We start from the raw sequence: 23,918 nt of genomic DNA, 5'->3' as shown, positions 1-23,918 counted from the left end.
AGCTGGGACGTCAAGGTTGTTTTAAAGTATTTCATATGCATCAAGACAATGGTTAAATTTGAGAAATAGGAGAGCCTGGGTGGCTCAGTCAGTTAAGCATCCAACTTTCATGATTTCACAGCTCATGCATTTCAGCTCCACATCGGGCTGTGTGCTGACAGCTCGGAGCCTGGAGCCTGCTTTGGATTCTGTGTCTCCCTCTCTCTGCCCCTCCCCTGCTCATGCTCTGTCTCTCTCTCAAAAATAAATAAACATTAAAAAAAAATTCAGGAGGAGAGTGGTAGTGACGAAGAGAGGTGAATAGCATTCTCTTGATCTGTGTATTGGTTACGTGACTGTGTTCACTTTGTGAAACTTCACTGAACTCTCTAATTTTTGCACTTTTCTGTACATTTGTAGGTTATACTTTACCAAGTTTATTAAGTGAAAATGCTCCATATTAGCCTTTTTCCACTTTTTAAAGTAGTTACTAGTGTAGAATTCCTGAATGAAGGATTCATATCCCACTCACCTTTTTGTTGGTGTTTGGTACATATTAGGGGTTTAATAAAGACAGGTGACTTAACACGGATCAGTAATCAGTTGTACAACGTCAACAAGAATAACTTGATTTCCATTCTCTCAACCCACATCACAGAATGGCTGCTACAGGACCATGAGTAGTTCAAAATGCTGAAGTCCCTGTCCTCTGAGACAGGGATAGTATTTTGTACACACGTGTGACAGAAAGGGAAAGAAGCCAAGCATGTATGCTAATAACCAGTATGACACGCACCTTATGTGTGGTGAGGGCCATAAATGCCTAGGGAAGGAGGGAGACATTCCAGTGAGACTAACCAGGAAAGGAATAACTGAAGGAGCAGCATGTGAGCACGATAAACATCGCTTAGTAAGATGAAGGACTGGACGAGCGTTTACAGAATGCTTAACGCTGCGTGCCAGGCACCATGTGAGCGTTCCCACAAACCTTATTCAACCCTCACAGTACGGCTAAGCCCACTAACAGCCTGATACACTGAAAACTTTGTCCAAGGCCACACCGTCAGTAAACGGCAGAGAATTTGACTTAAACTTGTGACTCCAAGATCAGTGTCTTTCTTCTACACCATGCTGCCGCGGTCCTGAACAAGAGCTTGATACCTTTGGCTAAAAATCCAAAAGGTCACACATGAAATCTGACAAAAACTGACAAGGGATTTTTTTTCCTACCCAATGTATTCACTTCAAAAAATGTTTTCATGTTTGTTTGTTTGTTTACAGACAGCATGGGAGGGGTAGGGAGAGAATCCCAAGCAGGCTCTGCACTGTCAGCACAGAGCCAGACATGGGGCTCGATCTCACAAAGCACGAGATCATGACCTGAGTCGAAATCAACAGTCGGATGCTTAACTGAGCTATCCAGGCCCCCAAAATATTTTTATTCTTCGAAGTTACCTGACCAACACCAAATCAAAACAGACCACATTCATTTATAAGAATGATGGTCTAAATTGACAGCACTGAAATTTTAATTCACAGCCTGAGATCAATCCATTCAGCTCTTCTCTTTGGTAAAAAGATTTTAGCCAACCAGTTTTCTAGCCAGAGAGTTTATTACCTAACAGTCACTTTCATTCTTACGTTTTTGCCACCACGTGATAAGTATAAATACCTATTTATAATCTTACTTTAGAAAAAGACTCAGACTCACAGCCTCTTCTTGCCCTTCTCTCTTCATTTTAAGATGATCTGTACATATTCACTCCAACATTACTGAGGAGTCTTCAATGTGTCAGGAACTCTTCCCTCAAAAATGAATAAAAGAGGGGCCCCTGGGTGGCTCAGTCAGTTGAGCGACCGACTTCAGCTCAGGTCATGATCTCACGGTTTGTGAGTTCGAGCCCCACGTCAGGCTCTGTGCTTGTGCTGACAACTGGGAGTCTGGAGCCTGCTTCGGATTCTGTGTCTCCCTCTCTCTCTGCCCCTCCCCCACTCATGTTCTGACTCTCTCTGTCTGAGAAATAAATAAACATTAAAAAAAATTTTTTTAATGAATAAAAGAGAAGCCTTATTTTCAAAAGATTTCTTAATGTCACAACGATTTTTACTGATCCTATTTCACTTTGTTGTTTCCAGATTAAACTCCCTCAATTCCTTGACCCACAACAAAGTCATCAGTACTCATTTTTCCTTTCCACCTTATTCCATTCTTCTATCTCTTTCCATTCAACTTCTCCTTCACCCTCCATCCCCAAGCTGTACTATCTCTTTGAGGGTCACACTATTAATTATTCTCTTTCCGTCCCTTTATTTCAGAATTACTAAAGAACTCCCCTGTACTACCCTTGTTACAACATTTAATACGTTGCTAAAATTATTTATTTACTTCATTCAATCACCAATTACTTACTGAGTAATTCCTATGTACCAACCCCTGGTCTAGGTATTGAGGACATAAAAAATATGTATTTGCCCGGGTGAAAATCATATTGCAGAGTGGACTATAAGCAAGAAAAACAAGTAAAAAAATAATATGCCAGAATGTAATGAGATTATAAAAAATTAAAATTAAACGGTTCATAGTTTTGTTGATAAATTGAAACACAGAATGTGAGAAAAGGCCAAGAATCAAGGATGATTCTTATATTTTTGGTGTGAGAACTGGATGAATGATGGCACTGTTTATAGAGTGGGGGAACACTGGAGGAAAAGGTTTGAGGGAAAAAGATTAAGAGTTCTGTTTGCCATGTTAAGCTTGAGATGCCTTGTTGATATTCAAGAATAGAAGTAGACGGTTAAATATGCAACAACTCCACGGCTCAGCAGAGAGGTTGGCCTAGAGCTCCAGATATGGAAGGTATCAGCATAAAGACAGTATTTAAGGCCATGGATTGAGCTGAATGAAGAAATTATTTCAGAATTCAGAAGAGTGGTTCAAGAGGCAGGGATACTGAGTGATTGAGAAAGATGAGGACAGAGGATTATTAACCAAGGATTTGGCAACACAGACATCAACAACTTGACATGAGTGGTTTGAGTGGAATGAGGAATACAAAAGCTATTTGGATAGGGAAGGAAGCAATGGGATGTAAGAAGTTGAAGAGCTCTTCCATAAAGAGGAAGAAAGAAAGAGGGCAAAGCTAGGAAAGAATACGGGTTTTACCTAAGGAGGGTGTTTTTTTTTTTTTCTTAAGAAATTTAAATAACCTGTTGGAGATGGAAAGACTGATGATGCAAGACAAAGTGGACAACGGAGGTACCCTAAGCCTTTACGCCCTTAGGAAGGAAGGCAATAGGGACGAAGGTCCAGAATACAAGGGGAGAGCCTAGTCTTTGGGAAGGGCAGGCATTTTATCCACTGTCATAGGAAGGTAGAGTATACGGGTACTGATGCAGGTGGTTTGGTAGATGTGATGGTGGAATAATAGAAAACTGGCTCTAAGCAGGGATCCCATCAGGCAAGTACCACAGAAGGAAGAAGGATAAGGGAGCTGAGGTATATGGACAAAAAAAAAAGAAAAAGAAAAAGAAAAAGGTATACTGATAGAACATGAACTCCTAGCTAGATAAGGAAAGAAGCACATGAATGAGGTACAGTAAAAAGTAGAAAGGCTGGTGAACAGGAGCATCCAAAGGAGTTAAAAAACTATTTGAGACATAAGGAAACCAGCTAAGTAGATGGTGATTCATTTTTCTAAAAAGTTTGTAAGTGGAGCAGTTCCCAGCACTGAGAAAGTTTAAGGTTTGGACCATGGAAGCAGATTTCTGATGTGGGTGGAGGGTGGTCTATAAGCTGAGAGATCAGATGTTGGACAATCCACGTGGATGTGGTGATCACTAAGTCTGATGACAGGAACTGTGGAAAGGTCGTGAGCCAGGGACTGATGAGGAGGTGTAACTAGGAGGCAATGACAGACCCAGAAGGGATAACAGTCTGACGGTGTGTATTTCAGAAGAGGCGGGGTTTCGAGCAAAAAAACAAAACAAAACAAAAAACTGAAGCAGCAAACGGGAGAAACGGGGGGGCAGAGGTGAGGCTGAAGATGTGGGGTGAACAAACATCATAACTTAAGGACTATAAGGAAACAGAGTTCCTGGAAATAGTCAGGTAGGACAAGAAAGTAAACAGTTTTATTCAAGACTATGTCTCTATTTGATGATAATAAACTATCGATTCCAGGAGGCCAACTGGAAGGGTGAGGGGAGGGGGCACTGAAAGACCGGAAGACTGTGTCAGCTTAGGATATGTGTAGAGCTGATTGAGGATAAATTTCCCAGTAATAACAGCTAACCTGGGAATCTTGGACACTGAAAAATCAACCAAAATAAACACCTTTTCTAAGTTTAATGAGAGTAGCTCAGTATCTTTCCAATACATTTTCTTTCTGTTTAAATTAGCAACTGAAGAATCCTGATGATAATCACCTACATGTAGCAGGCCTTGCACCCCTCTCAGAAGTTCAGAAAAAGAAATGTTTATTTAATTTGTTCAATACGTTCAAGGGCTAGTTGGCCTGGAGGGGAAAATCCCAGAAAGGAATCTCAGGCATGTCAGCTTTTCCTTTATCCCCTTCTCATTTCATTTCTTCCTTTCACAAAAGTCAGCGGAGAGAAAAAGAGCAACCACAGTTGAGGATGGCGTGAGCCAGGAGCAGGGTTGTTCCGAGGATAAGCAGGACTCTCCACGCACCTACCTGCCTGTGACCTCACAGTAACACTTGTGCAGGTGTGGAAAGACTCCGGCAGCTTAAAATAACAAATACCGCAACAGCCTGTAACTGTCAGCCCTGAGGTTCTTTGTCCAACTGCACGCCACTCCCTAGACAGTCCTTCTCTAAACAGAAGAATGTCCCACTTCGGAGAGAGTTCATATAAATTACGACTTTCTCGCCCTCAGATGAACTAATTTACCCGGATGAGGAATTCTGAGACTACTTTTTCTAACAGTGTGTATTCAACTTTCTGAAGAAGCAAGGGCTGTCCACATAATTACAAAGCTTCATAATCCAGTGGTGAGCATAGTACTATCCCCTAATACAATGGATCAAATCAAGACAAATCAATTCCGGTCATCACCGTACATAAATGAAATGTCTAAAATATATGACTGACATAGAAAAAAACCAATTATATTGTTACAGCCCTCATTTTAAGAAACATGCAGAATCACCCTATTGGCTTCAAGTGGAAGCACCATGGGAATACAGACATTCGGAATATCCCCGTATGAAAGGGAAAAGAGAAAATAAAATGTAAATAACAAAAACACAACACTTCTAAATACTGAAAATACCACAAAGGAAAAGTAAAGAGTGTCATTAGCACTATGACTTTTATTGAGCAATAAGATTCTCACATACGTCGCAATGCCCAACATACCATAGATTGTCAATTGTCACCTGGTCAACTGAAAAATCATGTTGAATTTAACAAATCAATTGGGGGGAGGACAGATTTAACATAAATCCATCTGATAGACAGCATTGGTGAAACCTATCAAAGAACATTTCCTAATTTGGAAAAAGATCAAAGGGAGTCCCAGGTGATCTCTAAGAGTCCCAGAGATGGTTAGCTAGAAACTACAGTGGATCATAGATTGTGTTATCTGCCCAACTGCAGATTTGTTCAATGGCTACCACTTGTTTAACCCTTCATTGTTGATACCTATTGACTGAGAAATAACATCTGTTCCCGTGACTAGCGCCAGATCACTCACAAGGAAATTACTCACACCAGGGATTATCTGAACCAATCTGGGACTGTGCAATATTGCACTACAGTGCAATAGCTCTGGGCTAGGGGAAATAGAACAAAGATCCCATACCACTTGATTGTAAGCTATCTGGACAAAATGAGACTTACAAATAACAGGACATCCTTTTCCACAGCAAGGTTTTATTCATTATTTAGTGATTTATTAATATGTATTCATACACTAAGTAATTATGATTCTATCCAAGAGTAAAACTAACAAAAAAATGATACCCAGGCTCAGTAATCTTATACACAAGGTCCACTTTGTAAAGATCATCTGTACTTTTCTGACAGAAAAAAGTAAACTCAAGGGTCATGACTAGCACTCATACATAAAGGGAAAATATTAAAATGTAATTATTAGAAGTATTTTAACCTGTGGTCAGCTAAAATATTCAATATATAAGAAGGTCAACTTTTTTGTTTTCTTTCTGGAAGAGTTAATCATTTTCTTTTTTTAAAAAGACTGGTATAAGTAGTGTTTCTATACCTTCCCCAAACAAAAGGTAAACAAGGAAGAATACAACCTCATGATATCAATTTTTTAAAGAAAAAGCAGTATTTATTTTTTCTTAAGTTTATTTATCTTGAGAGACAGAGAAAGCACATGCAGGTGTGCAGGATAGGGGCAGAGACAGGGAGAGAGAGAATCACAAGCAGGCTCCACACTGCCAGCACAGAGTCGAACAAGGGGTCTGATCCCTGAAACCATGAGATCATGACCTGAGCTGAGATCAAGAGTCAGATGCTTGGGGCGCCTGGGTGGCTCGGTCGGTTAAGCGTCCGACTTCGGCTCAGGTCATGATCTCACAGTCCGTGAGTTCGAGCCCCGCGTCAGGCTCTGTGCTGACCGCTAAGAGCCTGGAGCCTGTTTCAGATTCTGTGTCTCCCTCTCTCTCTGCCCCTCTCCTGTTCATGCTCTGTCTCTCTCTGTCTCAAAAATAAACGTTAAAAAAAAAAAATTAAAAAAAAAAAAGCAGCCAAACTGTTAAAAAAAAAAAAAGACAAAAAAAAAAAAAAAGAGTCAGATGCTTAACTGATTGAGCCACCCAGGAGTCCTTGTAGTATCTATTTTTAATTAAGGTAAAATTTACATTTATGTCATGCACAGATTTTAATGCCTAATCCAATGAGCTCTGATAAATGTTTTCACTCTTGTGATCCTCACGTTTCCATCATTCCAGACAGTCTCCTGAGCCCCTTCCAGTCAATCCCCCCACCAGTGAAGGCAACTGCTGCTCTGATTTCTGTAGATAGAAGAAACACCCGGTTCTTCTCTCCACGCATTTCTGAGATTTGTCCACAATGCATGCAATATATGCAAACGATGCATGTATCAGTAGTTCATTGTTTTTTTAATTGATAGAGTGGGGGAGAGGGGCAGAGGAAAAAGAGAGAATCTTTTTTTTTTTTAGGTTTATTTATTTATTTGGGGGGTGGGAGGGGCAGAGAGTGTGAGAGTGCGAGACAGAGACAGAGAGAGAGAGAGAGAGAGAGAGAGAGAGAAGATGGCAAGCAGGCTCCACACTGTCAGCACAGAGCTCAATATAGGGCTTGAACTCACGAACCTTGAGAGTATGACCTGAGCCAAAACTGAGAGTTGAAGGCTTAACCAACTGAGCCACCCAGGTGCCCCTAGGGAGACAGTGACTCTTAAGCAGGCTCCATATGCAGGGCTCAATCCCCAACCCTGCCATCATGACCTGAGCTGAAATCAAGAGTTGGACACTCAACTGAGTGAGCCACCCAGGTGCTCCATTTAAAAAAAATTTTTTTAAGTTTATTTATTTTGAGAGAGAGAGAGCACGCATGGGACAAGGGGAGGGGCAGAGAGAGAGAGAGAGAGAGAGGGAGAGAAAAAATTCCAAGCAGGCTCCACGCCATCAGCAAGGGGCCCGATGAGGGTCTTGAACCCCACAAACCATGAGATCACGACCTGACCTAAAATCAACAGCCAGGTGCTTACCTCACTGAGCCACCCAGGGATGGTGCTTTTTTAATAACAAAGTAGTATCCCAATCGATGACTGACACAATCCATTTATCTACTCTCCTGCTGATAAATATTTGGGTGTTTTGGTTTTTTTTCCAGTCTTTGCCTATTGTGAATAAAGGTGCTTGTAAACACAGAATCCTGTTCTGCTGTAAATGTAATCATACCACCTTAAACTTAAGATAGCCTTCCACCCAACCAGAAGCTGAAGGATCTGACTCTATTGCCATTACAGTGAGAGGGAAAGGACCCTTACCTCTGCCAGAGCCCTGGCTGAAAAGATGAGACCCACTCCAAGCAGCCCATACTTGTGCTATGTCACACTACAGTCAGCTAAATAAACCTTGTGAGGAGAGACCTTCCCCTGGAACATTTCAAATAGGTAGTAGTTAGGGGCAGTAGCAATAAAGCGCATCTCTATTCTGACCCTAATGTGGTGTCACAGTGTTTCTATTACACGCAAAAATACAGTACTAAAAAACAACATCGGGGTGCCTGGCTGGCTCAGTCTATAGAGCACCGGACTCTTGATCTCAGAGTAGTGCGCTGGAGCCCCACATTGGGTGTAGATCACTTAAAAACAACAACTGCAACACACATACACAAAAAAGGGGCTTTGATTTACTTGTCCTTTGAGGTCTCCTAACAGAGACATCACCTAATCAGCGGATAGCCATGTGCTAATTATGTAACTATCACTAAGTCCTAACTTCCCAATACACAGAATGGGATAATTATAGCATCTATCTTAGGGTCATTTTGAAGACCAAAATTAGATGATGTATATTAAGTATGCATAGTGGCTAACACATTTAAGCACACAAATATTAGCTATTACTAATAAAACTTTTCTTCCAAAATGATTTAGAGAGTATAGCCTCCAATTTTCATTTGCCTCCAATTTTCATTTTCCTTTTCCACTTCAAGATAAAGACCAGAGTTTCCCAAATGAGTTTCTTGCTCCCGAAATAAGTTCAAGGTCAGTAGGTATTATGGAAACCAAAGGGTTCCATAACCAAGCAAGTTTTGGTTAAATAACTTTATTTTAAGATTGTATTTTTAAGTCATCTCTACACCAGTGTTGGGCTCAAACTCACAACCCTGAGATCAAGAGATGCACACTCTACCTACTGAGCCAGCCTGGTGCCCCTAAACAACTTTTTTTTTTTTTAATTTTTTTTTTTTTTTTAACATTTATTTATTTTTGAGACTGAGAAAGAGAGAGCATGAACAGGGAGGGTCAGAGAACGAGGGAGACACAGAATCCGAAACAGGCTCCAGGCTCTGAGCTGTCAGCACAAAGCCCGACGCGGGGCTCAAACCCACACTGTGAGATCATGACCTGAGCCGAAGTCGGATGCTTAACCGACTGGCCACCCAGGCGCCCCCCTAAACAACTTTTAGAGAGCGAAACATCTTAGTGTTGTATGCCAATGCACACTATGACCCCTAACAGTGAGATCCGGTATATACTTATTTCCAAAGTAATTTGACCACGAAACTAACTCCTGCCCTATCGAGAAGATAGGATCCTGGGGCACTTTGGGAAATGCTAGTAGAAACAACACTAACTACACATATAAAACAAATAGTATTCTTATCAAAAAGATATACACTCTTCCTATTTCATTTAGTTAAATGCTATCCATCTGTCAGATCTCAGGGAAGCCTTCTTTAAGCCTCCAAACTTAATCAAGACTTCCTGCTTGATACTCAGGTTCCCTGAGACTTTTCCTTCATCATCCTTACTGTGATTTGTATTAACATACTTGAAAGATTGATTACTGCTTTCAACTCGCCCACCAAACTATATTACGTCCAACCCTATCTCTCTAGCATCTAGCACAGTGTTTGGTGCTAGATAATAAATGTGAAACACACATGTGAATCTAAGAATTTCACTGCAGCTTTGTCATGGTGAAAAACTGAAAATAACTCAAGCGTTTACTAACAGGAAAGTAAGGTAGTCTACATTTATATTATACAGCCATTAATTTTTGTGTTCTGACATACCCACCTTAATTGAATGAGGAAGAAAAAATGTTCTTTTATTACATATATACCATATTGTGCATAGATGTCTAAAAACACATATAAACTATTAACAAAAAAAAATTAACAGTGACTACACTTAAAGAGGAATAGGATTGGGAAAAGGTAATTTTACTTTTATACTACCCACATTTCTCCATTTTCAGTATTCTCCAATAAGTGTATTTCTTTTCTAATTAATTTGCTTTGAGTATGTCTACATAAATTCTCATCTGCTTTATGCTCAGTTTGTATTTGTATACTATTTCGTAAAGACATTTTTGTAATGATCCCTATGGCAATCTTGAGAGACAAATAAGACAAGAGATAGTATTAACTCCATTTTGCAAATTAAAATCTAGGTAAACTGCCTAACATCACAAAGCAAAATAAACAACAGAGGCTAAAATGTAGATCCTTTTTCTTCATCGATGTTCTTTTCATTAAACATCACTGCCTTTCCAGGGACACAAGGCAGTCCTGATACAATCAACATTTTAGCATGAAATGACTAGAAGAGATTTAAACCTATTTCCATCTCAGCAAGTCATGAGAGGACACTGCAGACCAATGGCCACAGAGGCCTCTCTTAAATAATCCCAAGAAAGGGTAGGTTACAAAATCCTAGTGCATGTTCTTATCAGACAACTCTCTTATATTAAGCTGAAATCTCTCTCTGTAACATTGACCTTTTGGTCCAAGTTTGGCCATTTAGAAAACCACAGAATGAGCTTCTCTCTTGTTCTGGAATATGTTCAAGCATATGAAGACAGCTATCACCTGGGTCCTTTCAAGAATGAGTCCTTTGTTTAGACAAACTTCCCAATAAAACATCTGTCATTATTCAACTTCTAATCCCAGTCGAGTCTTGACAAACCGGTTGGCAGAAAAGGGAAGCTATCGTGCAGGACTCTTACAAATGAGGTACAAATAAGCAATTGTCACTACAGTCCCTTAAGGAGAGTTACAGACAACCATGCACTCTCACCACCCTTTTGTTGGATGGCACTGAATCAAGTAGCTTTTTGGTATGAAGCATAGGAATGAAGACAGGGTCAGATGTTTCTGACAAAATCTTGGCTTTAGATAGATGTACATAGCTGGATCAAGAGAATTTGCTACGAACACAGCCAATCATTACTCCTCCATTAGATGAACAATCAACCTAATGGCCTTTCATCAGTAAAATATTTCTTCTGTTTTTGTCAGATTCTCCAATAACAAAACACCTGCTCATTCTATCAACAGACAAGTGAGACTTCCTCGTGATTTAAAAGAGGCAAAGAAATTAATGATAAAAATTATAAAATGAAACTTAGTGACTGAATTTGAGACTCATGGAAAGATCTAATGACATGGTTGTTAGAGAACATCAGGAAAATGAACAAAGAAAAGTACAAGGAGTCTAGGGAGAAAGGCTAGCACAAGAAGTACAAGTCCAAGAAGTCTCATACTTACAAGAGGTATAGTAAGCTACACTGTAGCTAAATACTTACTAAAATTGCTTTTTATCATCTCATGAAAAATAATCAGAATTAAATGCTTGTACAAAACCTTACAGCAAAAATACAGGACAAGGCAGACCTCTACTCGGAATAGCATAGCTTTTTATCCTGGTTTACCTATTAACAATGAGCAAAAACTTGCAAAAGTCTTCTCAAATGCTGCTTCAGGTTTTCTTTCTGAATTTGAACTTAAGTAAGGGAAAGAAGTCCATTGAGCACCCAATTGAAACTATCCCTCCTGGGAGGCCTGCATGGCTCAGTCCGTTGAGGGACCAGCTCTTGATTTCGGCACAGGTCCTGATCCGAGGGTCATAGGATTGAGCCCTGCATCGGGCTCCGCTGAGTGTAGAGCCTGCTTGGGACTCTCTCTTCCCTCTACCCCTCTCTCCTACTCCCGCACATACTCTCTCTCTCTCTCTCAAATAAAAAATAATAATGAAAAAAAAATACTCCTCTTTTCTTACTGATCTTTCATTTCATCAGAATTTATCATAATGATATATATCATATATATTATTGTGCTTGCTTGCTGTCCAATGATGCAGAAAACTATATGATCCCTGAAGGCAGAGTCAACTCTTTATAACACTGCAAATATATGCACATATGGCTTTGTACATGGAGGGTGCTCATTAAATATCTGCAAGGTAAGTAAGTGAAGACAGAGAAAAAGGAAAGGAGATCACAGGTGACCACGAACAGTTTACTTTGCTTTCTTAATTAAGGTTGAGACACTTACTATGATCCAGACCAATTACCTACATCATTTAGTTTAGCCTCACAAGAAGCCTAGGAAGTTTCCATTTGAGACAAAATAAAGCTCAGAGAATTAAATATTAAATGACGCAAGCCACACACTTAGTAAATCCAAACTCTCATTTATGTGAAATCAGTTTTATCTAATATGATGGCCGCACCCAAGATGCCCATGACTTCAATTATCTCCTTTCCATAAAGCTATGGGAGAAGAGGGAGATACCTACAGCAAATTAGTTGTGTACAATCCAAGGCCTCTGGGCATCTATAAAAAGTCTGAATTTTCTCCCAGGTCACAAAAAATCCTCCTAAATAAGTAAAAGACTGGGGCAGCTGGGTTGTTCAGTCAGTTAAGCCTCTGACTTCTGCTCAGGTCATGACCTCTGGGTCCATGAGTTCGAGCCCCGTCCCCTCCCCCAACCTCCTGTCAGGCTCTGTGCTAACAGCTAGGAGCCTGGAGCCTGCTTAGGATTGTGTCTACGTGTCTCTCTCTCTCTCTCTCTCTCTCTCTCTCTTTCTCTGCCCTTCCCCCACGCATTATCTCTCTGTCTCAAAAATAAATTAGCATTAAAAAAATTTTTTTAAGAAGTAAAAGACTTATAACCAACAAAACAAGCGTTTTTACATTAGCCAAATACTTTGATCCTCAAAACAATCTTGCAAAAGAAACAGATGCTCCAATTATGTTGGTGAGGACACTTGGGGCTAAGAGCACTTAAGCCTTCACATTCTTCCTACAAACCTATGGGCTTGGAGCTTACACAAAGAAATAGTGGTGGGCGTTTGGGTGGCTCAGTCGGTTGGGAGTCCGACTTTGGCTCTGGTCATGACCTCACAGTTCTTGAGTTCAAGCCCTACATCTGGTTCTGTGCTGACAGGTTGGAGCCTGGAGCCTGCTTCGAATTATGTCTCCCCTCTCTGCTGCTCCCCCACTCGCTTGCTCGCTCTCTCTCTCTCAAAAATAAACATTAAAAAAAAATAGCGGTTGTATAAACTTGGTGCAAACTTTGAGAGACACTCGTGACATTATCCTCATTTCCCACTGCAAATATGTAATCGACATGGAAACCCTTCAACAACTCAATTCTCCACTTGCATTTTAGGTTCACTGTGCAACTGGTTAATTGTTGACCGCCAAATATATTTAGGAGGAGATAACACGTCCTGGTCAAAGAAAGGGCGTGGGAAAATCATTTTAGAAAAGGTTGTATTGCAGCCAAAACTAACTCTGGGCGGCGGTCCACAATCGCTCGCGCCAACTCCTCGCATTTCCTCTTTCCCCTCCACTGAACCATTCCTTTCTAGAGTCAGATTTGGTGCAACAGGCAGGTTCCTACCTTGGTCTGAATACTCTTATCAAACTTGTCATTTTTGAAGCTAAACGTATTCTGGTGCCTCTGAGGCCTGGAACGAGCCACGTTCCCTTTCTGGGAGCTCATCGTGGAAACCACAATCACCTCGCGTTGATACGAGGAAGACGCGGAGCGGACCAAGACGCCAACAACTACTCAGCGGAGTCCACGCTTCTGTCACTGACCCGGAAGGAACTTATCCAGCCTTTCCGCCCCGCCCCCGTCAGCCCACGTGACTCATCAAGGCGGTCAAAGGACATCCTCTGGTGCCTCAGAACCCTCAAGGTTCTTCCATGCTAACCAGTCTCGACCCATCCCCCTCCGCGCAACCTCTCTCTCAAACCTGGCATCTGAATCCCGCTTCCTTCGAAGCGACTATTCCCCCATTGGTCCGAACATGGCAGTCCATCAGGGCGGAGAGGCGGAGAGCATTTGCTTCTATTGGCTCTTCTTTTCCGCAATCCCCGCCTCCTGCCGACTAAGCTCAGCCTCTCCCGGAGCCCGACTCCGCCGTGCGGCTTGTGATTGGCGGAAGCCCGGCAAAGCTGGGCTGCGTCCCTCCCCCAGCCCGCTTGGAGGCTGGAGCCCGGGTCAGCTTGGCATCTCCCTCCAGTCAGTGACCAACTCCTGCTTTAGTGAGGCTTCTGCTCGCCCCCCTCGGTTCCCTTCCAGCCTTCCTCCCGCCACCAGACCTAGCCCCGCGGTGGCAGGCTGAGGAGGAGCGAAGAAGGCAGGATTAAAGAGAAGAAAGACCTCGCTGGGTCTGGGTGGTGTCTGCAGTGCCAGAAAGGGAGGTGGCGGCGGCGGCTGCGACCACGGCCGCGCGGGACGTGAGGCCCGAGAGCAGCCGACGGCGGCGGCCGCTCCAGAGCCTCGCGCCGGGGCCGTTAGTCAGCAGAACGCGAGCCCGTGTGCGGGAGCTGGGCCGGCGCGAGGCGAGACTCCAGAGCGCGAGCCGGCCCCTTCGGGCGCCGCCGTCCCTCCTCGTCCCGGCGCCGGGGGCTGCAGCCCTCGTCCCCCCCTCTTCTGCCGCGCCCGCCCGCAGGCCGGGAGAGTCCGGCGGTGGCGGCGGCAGCAGCGTGGGTCGCACCTTGTGGAGGACAGCGCGTCCGCACAGGCTCTCTGCCGGCCCTTTCTTCCCGACACCTTGGCCGCGGCCCCTCAGGTGCAGGTGCGTGGGGCCGCGGCGGGCCGGGCGCTGCGGCCGGGCTCGGGGAGGGGGCGCTAGGCCCGGAGCCGCAGCGCGGGAGGGCCGAGCCCGGGCCGGGAGGGGGGAGGGGAGCGGGAGGCGTCTTTGTTGTTGGCGACCGGGACCTCTCTCGGCGCCGGCGAAAGGCGGGGAAGCCACTTCGGATCGGCTCTGGTTTTGAGAGGCTTCTCCGGTGGTTCCGGGAGCGAGAGCGGTAGGAGAGTCCCTGCGATCGGAGAGGCTGCGGGGGTCTGGGGGCGGGAGAGACACGGACAGACCGACCGGGAAAGGTCTTGGGTCCTCCTTGCAGAAAAGGGTCTCGTTTCGCTTGCTTTGCTGGTCTCCCTGCGGACCGCAAGATAGGGTCAGGTTCACGTTCTCCTCCCCGTCTCCCTGTGAGGTTGGCGATGCCTGTAAGCTTTCTCCTGAATGTCCTCGTGTGTGTGCCAGCCTCGATCTGAGATCGAATCGGCCCCGTTCTCGAAGATTTGTGTATTCCCGGCGGGCCGTCGTAGGGTTCTTTTTCTCTAGGTGGCTCAGCTTGAACTGTTTCGAATTCTGTTTTCGAGCCCTAGGGTAGGCTCATCAGTAATTGCTTTGAGTTAGAAAATGAGAGGTTTTGTTTGGATTTTTTTTTTTTTTTAACCCTGAAACGAAAGTTTTTTTGGGTTTACAGGTACGGTTTGAAAGGTTTTTTTTTTTTTTTTTTTTTTTTTTTTTTTTAAAGAAGAGTGAGTTTAACCCTCGCTTCTTGTTTTAAAAAAATAAAGAAGTTAAGAGCTCTGATCCTTGGGGAGATTTCTGCCAATGCCAGAACACGGTTGGATTTTTTTTTTTTTTCACGGTGCTTTGATTTCAGTCTGCGTGAGGTGGGTTTGATAAGCAAAAAAGAGGAATAACGGAATACAGAGAGGGTGACCTTTAAATTTGGCTGTTTATGAAAAGGTATTTTTCTGTTTTAATATCTTTCGTAGTATATGTGTATATAATACTTGATGCGCAAGATGATTCATTGATTTTTTTTTTCCTAAGGCTCCAATAAAAAGAATTTTGGAGAGCTTGTGTCAGCATTTGGAACTGCCTAATGTGTCTGAGTAAAAAAATCAGGTACATGTTGTAATAGTATCTCCTTACGTTAACAGGAAAACTTAACAAAAAATGAACTTTTCTCCATAGTTTGTCTCTTTTATACGTTGATAGCATAAACTGATTTCTGTAACATATCTAGTATCTAATCGTAATCAGTATTTTAATATTCATAATTATGCCTAAGTCTTTGCTTGTTGGTTAATTTTTATTGTGAGAATAGAGGTGGGGGCTTAAAGAACAGTGGAGATAGCCATGTTCCTATTTACAAAGGAAATAAAATCCCTGTTGCAAAATAGTTGCTGTATTATTGGAGGTCCATGAGGTAATGAATAGCACCCGCACCCATATTTTGACCTCTCTTTTCTCCTACTCTGGTATTAATAAGGTTAATTGGGAAGGATAGGATTAGATTTGTAGCAGGCTAGGCAGTTTTAATTTTGTCCCTTGCTGTGCAGGACTGTACTGGGTAAGTGGCTTGTTTCCTTGAGTATCTTTGCCTATTTTGAAATATGGATGCAGTGGTATCTGACAAAGAATTTTCTGTATCCTGTGACAAACAGAATTATCATAAGTCATCATGGCAAAATAATGTTTTTGGTAACTTAATGAACACAGAAGTACTGGGCAATTAGTGTCTGTTCTAAGTTCTGTCACTGAATTGGTTTAGGACAAGCAAGCTATCCCACATCTGAATCAGTTTCTCCATCTGTGATATAAGGCTAATCAATGTGCCACCTGCTCACTTTGTAGAGAGGGCAACGAGAACCAAGTTACTTTGGTTATATGGCATTAATTGTTTTAGTTTAATAAGAGTACTTTTTAATGCAGTTCTCTTATTTTGGTATCCTTGAAGAATTAGCCTAAAGAAATAGAATTGTAATAGGGAGACTGTCTACCCTTGGGCCATCATCTAAGAATTGATAACTCAATTGCTTCCTTGTTAAGATTGGTGTTAATATCTTTAGAATCAGTAATGACAAGAACATGGTGACAAATTTCTTGCTTTGTTGGTTTATTTACTGGTAGATTTTATTTCTAATATATCCAAGGTTTTGTTCTTCATTCTCAAAAATTACTCCTTTTCCTACCTTGTTAAAAAATTCTCGTATACATTGCTCTGTGTTTATACCTTTCAAGCTCAGCCTTGTGAGTTGGGGAGGACAAGTGATGTTTTATGACATTTTTACAGATAAAGCCCAGAGAAGTTAATTCTTTGAATTGCCTAAAGCTACATAATTTTTAAGAAGCAGAACTGAGACTTGAACCTGGGTTTTCTGACTTCTAGCCCTGAATTCTTTGCTTTGGAGTAGTGTTTTCCAAACAGCTGTCTGAACCCAACAGTTTTTGCCAATTCGGATGAAATGAGAAATAGCACAGCGGTTTTAAGTATTGGCAACATATGATATCATGAATATTCATGCACTCATTACTCAGTTGAAGAAACAAATACAAAATGAAACGAAGCTTTCTTTGTACTCTGTACACCCCTCTTAAATCCTCCTTCCTCTTTCCCCCACTCCCAGCCACTGACCGGAAATTAAAATATATCCTTCCTATGTTTGTACTTCACTACATGCCTTTATGTCCATGAACGTATATAATATTTCTTTGATTAAGACTATTTAAATATGTTTGTATTTGTAGTTTGTTTTCTAAACTCAATTTTCCAAGATTTATCTATGTTTATTCAGGTTACTCTAGTTTATTTTTACTGCGGTAATGGTATGTGTTCCATTATGTGGCTGTCACATTCCTTTGGTCATTTTAGTTTTTTCCAACTGCTTATTAAACACTGACGTAGGGAATATTCTTGTATATGTTTACTTGGGTTCACGTGCAAGACTTCCTCTAGGGCAGTGGTTCTTGAGCCTGTCTCCCATTTTTATAAAAGTATATTATAGCTTGAGGTGCCTAGGTGGCTCAGTCAGTTAGGCACCTGACGTCAGCTCAGGTCATGATCTCAAGGTTCCTGAGGTCAAGCCCTGCATCAGACTCTCTGCTGTCAGTGCAGAGCCTGCTTCAGATCCTCGGTCCCCTTCTGCTGTGCCCCTCCCCCACACTTGCACACCTGCTCACTCTTTTTCAAAAATAATAAATAAAAAAATTAAAAAAAATATTTTATAGCTTTCCCAATACTGCCCTAAAATGAAATTCAAAATAATACACTCATTTAAAATTTAAATGACTTTACAAACTTATTAGTAACATTAAAACTTGTAGTAAATTTTACATTATATTTTAAAGTAATGCTCTTACTAAAATATGAGAACTTATAACAAAGTAGTATATTTCACTGTGTAAATGCTCAGACCAAACCACACTCTAATCTTGCTACTGAGGGTGATAGTAGACTAGCAAATCAGCTTTCTGGGAGCTTGTTAGAAATCAGAATTTCAGACCCTACCCTACTGACTGATGCTGAATTTTAACAAGATTCCCAGGTGATTTGTTTGCATGTTAAAGTCCAAGAAGCACTGCTAGAAGAAACAGTAGTACCCAGATACTTTGCATCCATGTTAGTATCACCATGAATAGAGTAAGCTGCTGATGCAAATTACGATAGGTGTGTTGAATGGGATTAAGTACCGATGGTGGTACTATCATTGATAAATGAGTTTCTGAAGTAACTATTTTTGGTAAAGTTTGGACAAAAATAAAAGTGCGGTCTTCTCTCTTTATATACTGGTCACATTCTTTAAAATCTTCATCCATGTTAAAGCAATACAAATATACTTTGTGTTAAGTCCTGTTTATAAATATCTGACCTTATTTCCCCCACCCCCTCCTCATCCCCTTAAATGAGTGTCAAGCAGAATATTCAAAAGTCACAAGACATGGGGCAGCATTATTATCTGTATGCACCAAGAGTGCCTGGTGTCCCTGGCAGCTGTTCAGTAGTGCCCCCCATTTGTTAAACAACTAAAAAGCCCCCATTGAGGAAGGTTGCCCTGAGATGTAAATCTAACGGTAGAGTGCTAGAACAAAGGGTAGGAGTAGCTTCAACTTTATTGGATAACTACCAGTTTTCTCTCAAGTGTTTCTATCAGTAATGGATGAGAGGGTCTATATTCTCACCTTCCAGATAACTTTATTAGACTCCTTATGGTTTGCCATTCTGAGGAGTATATGAAGAGGTACCCCACTACAGTTTTCGTTTGCATGTCACCAGTTAGTCCTGTAGTTGAGAACACTTTCATTTATTTTTTGGCCATTTTTTTTTCCATTCATGTTCCTTTTCTGTGAATTGTTTACTTGGGTTTTTTAAGTTTTATTTATTTACTTGGAGAGAGAAAATCCCCAGTAGGCTCCTACTGTCAGCACAGAGCCTGATGCGGGACTGGAACCCACGAAAGCCGTGAGATCATGACCTGAACTGAAACCGGGGGTCAGACGCTTAACCGACAGTCACCCAGGCGCCCCTGTGACTAAACATTCTTAATTCTAGTCAAATATATTATTTTTTAAAAAAGATTTATTTATTTAAGTAATCTCTACACCTGACGTTGGGCTGGAACTCAACTCAGCGACCCCATGGTCTACCAACTGAGCCAACCAGGAGGAGCCCCCAAATATTTTTTTTTATGATTGTGCCTTTTCTCTTAAAAGGAATTATTTTCTATCCTGAGGTTATAAATATTCTAATACACCTTTTTAAAGTTTTACATCTCCATATTTAGATCTTAAATTCACATGGGACTATTTTTATATGAGGTGTTTGTGAACCTAAATTTACTCAATAAAATCACTACTCTCCATAGTGAAATTATGTCATTGCTTATGCTAATGTGTTCTGATGAAATGAGTGATAGTAGATTGTATTTAGTTTTTAATAACTTTTGTGGCAAAATTAAAATTTGGGAACTCTACCATTCCAACTTTTAAAAAATTTAGGGGTGCCTGGGTGGCTCAGTCGGTTGACATCCAACTTTGGCTCAGGTCACGATCTCACAGTTTCGTGGGTTCAAGCCTTGTGTTGGGCTCTGTGCTGACAGTTCACAGCCTGGAGTCAGCTTCGGATTCTGTGTCTCCCTCTCTGCCCCTCCCCTGCTCATGCTCTGTCTGTCTCTCTCTCTCTCTCAAGAATAAATTAAACATTAAAAAATTTTTTTAAATAAAAAATAAAAATTTAACTGGTTTTTGAAATTCTTAAGTTTTGGGAACCACTGCTGTAGAGTACTCTAATTCCCATGTTCCATTCTGTCTTACATTAAGCTTCTGAAGCATCATAGAAAGTGAGCAGGCATTCATTAAATACTGATCTTTCATCGTCATTTACACCCTACACACTTTGGTTTGTTTTACATGTGTTTTCATCACTTTGTATTTGGGCTAGAATTTTTTTAATGGTTATTTATGACCCTAATTTTTAAACAATTTTAGACTAAATTTAAATATTATTTTAATGTTAATTTGGCTCAGATATAGCTCTTAACTATTTTGTTTTCCCTAGAATTGGAAGTGAGAATGGTTACACAAGTTCTTGGATACAGTGAAAGGTGAAAAGTGGTAAAGGGAAATTAGGTTAGTGTCTGTTGTGTATTAGTTTCTATTACAGATTTTGGGGGTACATCTGTAAACAAGCAAAGATCCCTAGCTTCCTAGGGCTTGCCACCTAGCAGAGGACCATAGGGAATATACAAAAATTTTTAAATATCTAATATTTAGAAAGTGATAAGTACTTCTAAAGAAAAAGTAGTGAAAGGTAAGGAGAAATCAAAAGGAGGCAGTTTGACACATTAAATAAGGTGGTTAGGGTAAGCTTCACTGAGAAGGGGAGCACGAGCAGAAATGTGCAGCCAGGGCAATAGCCATGCAGATACTAGCAAAATCTTGGAAGAATGGACAGAATATAGTCTTCAGGTTAAACATGTATCCCTGGTTCTGCCACTTAATAAGTTGTGTGAACTTGGACAAATTAACTGAAGCCTTGATTCCCTCCTGTATCAAAGGATGATAACCTGAGAAAAGTATTATTAAGATGAGAGGAGATAACAAGTGAAAACACCTACCTCTTGCCCCCACCTGGTTCTCATATGGCACTCTGTACTCTAGTTTCATAGCATTTATCACCATGTAATTATCTGTTTTACCAGCTGATAAATTTTATCCCACCTATTCTGAAATACAAATGGGAAGAACAAGTCAGTGTCATAATATATTTTATTAACATACATTCATTTGTAAACTACCTGTAACCCTTTTTATATGTGAAAATCCTCTCAGCTTGGTTGAGAAAGTGTTTTGTATTTATAATGTCTTTGTGCTAGAGCTTCAAATTGTATTACAGGCATTAGCTCATTGATCACCACGTACCATCTTTGTGATGGAGGCAGTGGGTATGTATCCTCTTGCACTTGGAAAGAATTGAAGCTGCTAAATGGTATAAATGACACAGAAATTCAGGGAGAATTTGGATGAAATCTGATTACATTTGGTTACATTTTCCCTGTGCTCCTTTTTTTTCCTTTCTACAACATTGCTAAAACTGACTGTATAAAAGCAAAAATATGTAGCTTATGTTATATTGTTAAACCGTGGCCTTTGGAAAATCATTAGGACACAAACAATATTCTAGCTATGACTTTATTTTCAGTTTTCTTCCATGAAGCTTCTCGTAGTATCTAAGGATGCGTTATTAGAATTGGCACTTGGGTGGCTCGGTAGGTTAGGCATCCAACTCTTGATTTCAGCTCGGATCATGATCTCACTGTTCGTGGGATCAAGCCCTGCTTAGGGCTCCGTGCTGGCAGCGCAGAGCCTCCTTGGGGATTCTCTGTCCTCTCTCTGTCCCTCTGCCCTGCTTGTGCTTTCACTCTCTCAAAATAAATAATGACAACAAAAAGAACTGGCAATAGAGGTCTTTACTCTTAAAAATACATACTGCTAAAGAAATTCAAACATTATGGTTGTCTTAGATTATGAAACATTTATTTTTAAGAGGTAGTCACATTAAAAGAATAGGATTAGGGTAATAAGTATATGCTTAGTATAGGTCAGGGTGAAGAAGAAAGGGGGTTGAAAATAACCTCATTAACTTGGTGTAGTAAGCAAGTATATGTTCTCATCTCAACAAACCCAGAGTGAAACAAGAATGCCTCTAGGAACAAAAATAGAAGACATTATCATTTTATCACTTGCACTAAACTTGTTATGCTTCTGAATTTAGATTGTTCTTAAATGTGTTTTTAAGTTAAAATCAATGGAAATAATTCCTCTAATAAACCTTTCCCAAAAATACTATCCACTGACTGTGACCTAGATACTTTAATTTTTTACTCTGTAGCTTAGCCATCCCCAACCCCAAAGGTATATATTCTCTGCATATCAGTTATTTGGTAACTGGTTTGGGCAAGCTTATAGCGGAAATGAAATGTACTACAAGTACATTTTGTTCAGAGCTTTTTAACAGATTTTAATGTTGCTTTTTATTAATAAAGATTTAGGGCAGTAAAGTTATTAAGAGTGAGAATAACTTTTTAAAATTATACATTAAGGACATTCAGGTATAATCCTCTAGGGTAATGGTTTTCAATTTTTTTGTTAGAATACATAAGAAAGACATTTTGCTTCATGACTTGATACATGCATATGCACACTCAGAAAGTTTCACCGAAGAGAATCTATCTGTCAGCATGAACATTGTTCAAGGGAGATTTTTTCCCCCTAGGGAAAGGAGTAAAACTTAAACAGGGGCTTTAAAACAGTAAAAGTTGTTTCATTTATTTGTAGGGGAAGTGATTGAGTTGGTGGGGTCGGGGGGTGGAATCAGCCAACAGAAAAGAAACAGTATGCACAAAGCCATAGAGGGAAGAAAGAACAGGTCTGTCATTAAGGAATAGTATGATGTTCAGTAGAACGGATGAATAGGGAAATGCTCAGACATAAGGCTAGAGACTGGGAAAACAGGATGAGGAAATGCTGTATGACATACTAAAGAATTTATTCAAGAAGGCTTGTAGGGCCCATTGAAAGATGTTAAACAAAAAAGTAACATCACCTGGCATCAGTATAGAGTGTGGATTAGAGGGATATGAGATAGATTTTAGTGAGTGATTTTCTAATGTTAAATGAAAAGTGATTGAGCAAAGGGGCACCTAGGTGGCTCAGTCTGTTGGCGTCTGACATCAGCTCAGGTCATGATCTCACCCTTTGTGAGTTTGAGCCGCACATCAGGCTCTGTGCTGACAGCTCAGAGCCTGGAGCTTGCTTCGGATTCTGTGTCTCCCTCTCTGTCCGTCCCCACCTCCCCCTCCCCGCCTGCCTCTCTCTCTCTCTCTCTCTCTCTCTCTCTCTCTCTCTCTCTCTCCTCTCCCAGTAAATAAACATTAAAAAAATAAACATTAAAAAAATTTTTTTAAAGTGATTGAGCGAAGATGTGGCTGAGGGAGTGGAGAGAGATACATAGGAGATGATGGGCCTTGACTGAACGAGAGGAATGAAGAAAGGGAAAGGGAGGAGAGGGCTATACAGATGGAAATGTTCAGGGTCTGTAGCTTAGGGGAGATGTCTGTGCTAAAGATTTAAGTTTTTAGATTTAGGCCTTGTTACTGTGTAAGAAGTAGTTAAAGCCACGGGTATGATTGAGATAAAAAGACTGGAAGACAGGGGCGCCTGGGTGGCTCAGTTGAGTGTCTGACTTCGGCTCAGGTCATGATCTCAGTTCGTGAGTTCAAGTCCTGCGTCGGGCTCTGTGCTGACAGCTCAGAGCCTGGAGTCCACTTCTGATTCTGTGTCTCCCTCTCTCTCTGTCCCTCCCAGGCTCACACTTACTCTCTCTCTGCCTGTCAAAAATAAATAAACTTAAAAAAAAAAAAAGACTGGAAGACAAAAGACCAAAATACTATTTAAACCCATGGGTTCGGGTGAATTAAACTTAAGGTAACTAAGGTGTGGGTTGATTGCATTTATGTCTAAATCTAAAGCTTAGTACTAAAACTTTTTTTTTTTTTTTAGGGTCAAATTTCCCCAAAAAGGAAAGAACAAGAAGAGGCTACCAATTTAAGTTTTGAAATTACTTCAAAAAAATTTTTTGACATTAGTGCCTGTTACAATTTTTTACATAAGTTTTCTTTTTCACAACAATGTGTATTTTAACAAAAATAGAAAGGACATAATGTCCAAATGGAAGGGAAACCTTTAAAATCATTAAGCCCACTACTCTTGTCCTTAGTTTTTCTCATTTCTCCAAAGAATGATAACTTTATCATATACCAGTACCAGTCCTCAAACAACCCTTCCTGAAAGACTTCTGAGATGACAATTTTATACACA

At 40.9% G+C, this 23,918-nt stretch overlaps 2 protein-coding genes across 5 annotated transcripts in view; one reads left to right on the top strand and one right to left on the bottom strand.

Moving 5' to 3' along the window:
• CD4H9orf85 (chromosome D4 C9orf85 homolog) overlaps positions 1-13,858 on the bottom strand; it is a 124,950-nt gene extending 111,092 nt beyond the window's left edge. The window contains exon 1 of one of the 3 annotated variants that reach the window (XR_007461057.1): positions 13,355-13,580. Coding sequence is in view for 2 of the 3 variants with exons in the window: in XM_049646657.1 (XP_049502614.1) it covers positions 13,355-13,456 (102 nt within the window). In the remaining variant the exon portion in view is untranslated. Of the gene's footprint in view, positions 1-13,354; positions 13,611-13,712 lie in introns of those variants that run through there. The other 2 variants (XM_049646672.1, XM_049646657.1) reach the window with 2 other exon arrangements.
• Positions 13,859-14,460: 602 nt separating this feature from the next.
• ABHD17B (abhydrolase domain containing 17B, depalmitoylase) overlaps positions 14,461-23,918 on the top strand; it is a 53,318-nt gene continuing 43,860 nt past the window's right edge. Inside the window, exon 1 of one of the 2 annotated variants that reach the window (XM_049646548.1) lies at positions 14,461-14,540. The gene's annotated coding sequence lies outside the window, so the exon portion shown is untranslated. Of the gene's footprint in view, positions 14,541-15,571; positions 15,666-23,918 lie in introns of those variants that run through there. The other variant, XM_049646467.1, reaches the window with a different exon arrangement.

Source organism: Panthera uncia, chromosome D4 (assembly GCF_023721935.1).
Source record: "Panthera uncia isolate 11264 chromosome D4, Puncia_PCG_1.0, whole genome shotgun sequence".
In the NCBI taxonomy this organism is placed as follows: Eukaryota; Metazoa; Chordata; class Mammalia; order Carnivora; family Felidae; genus Panthera; species Panthera uncia.
This window is presented reverse-complemented; position numbering and strand designations above follow the sequence as displayed.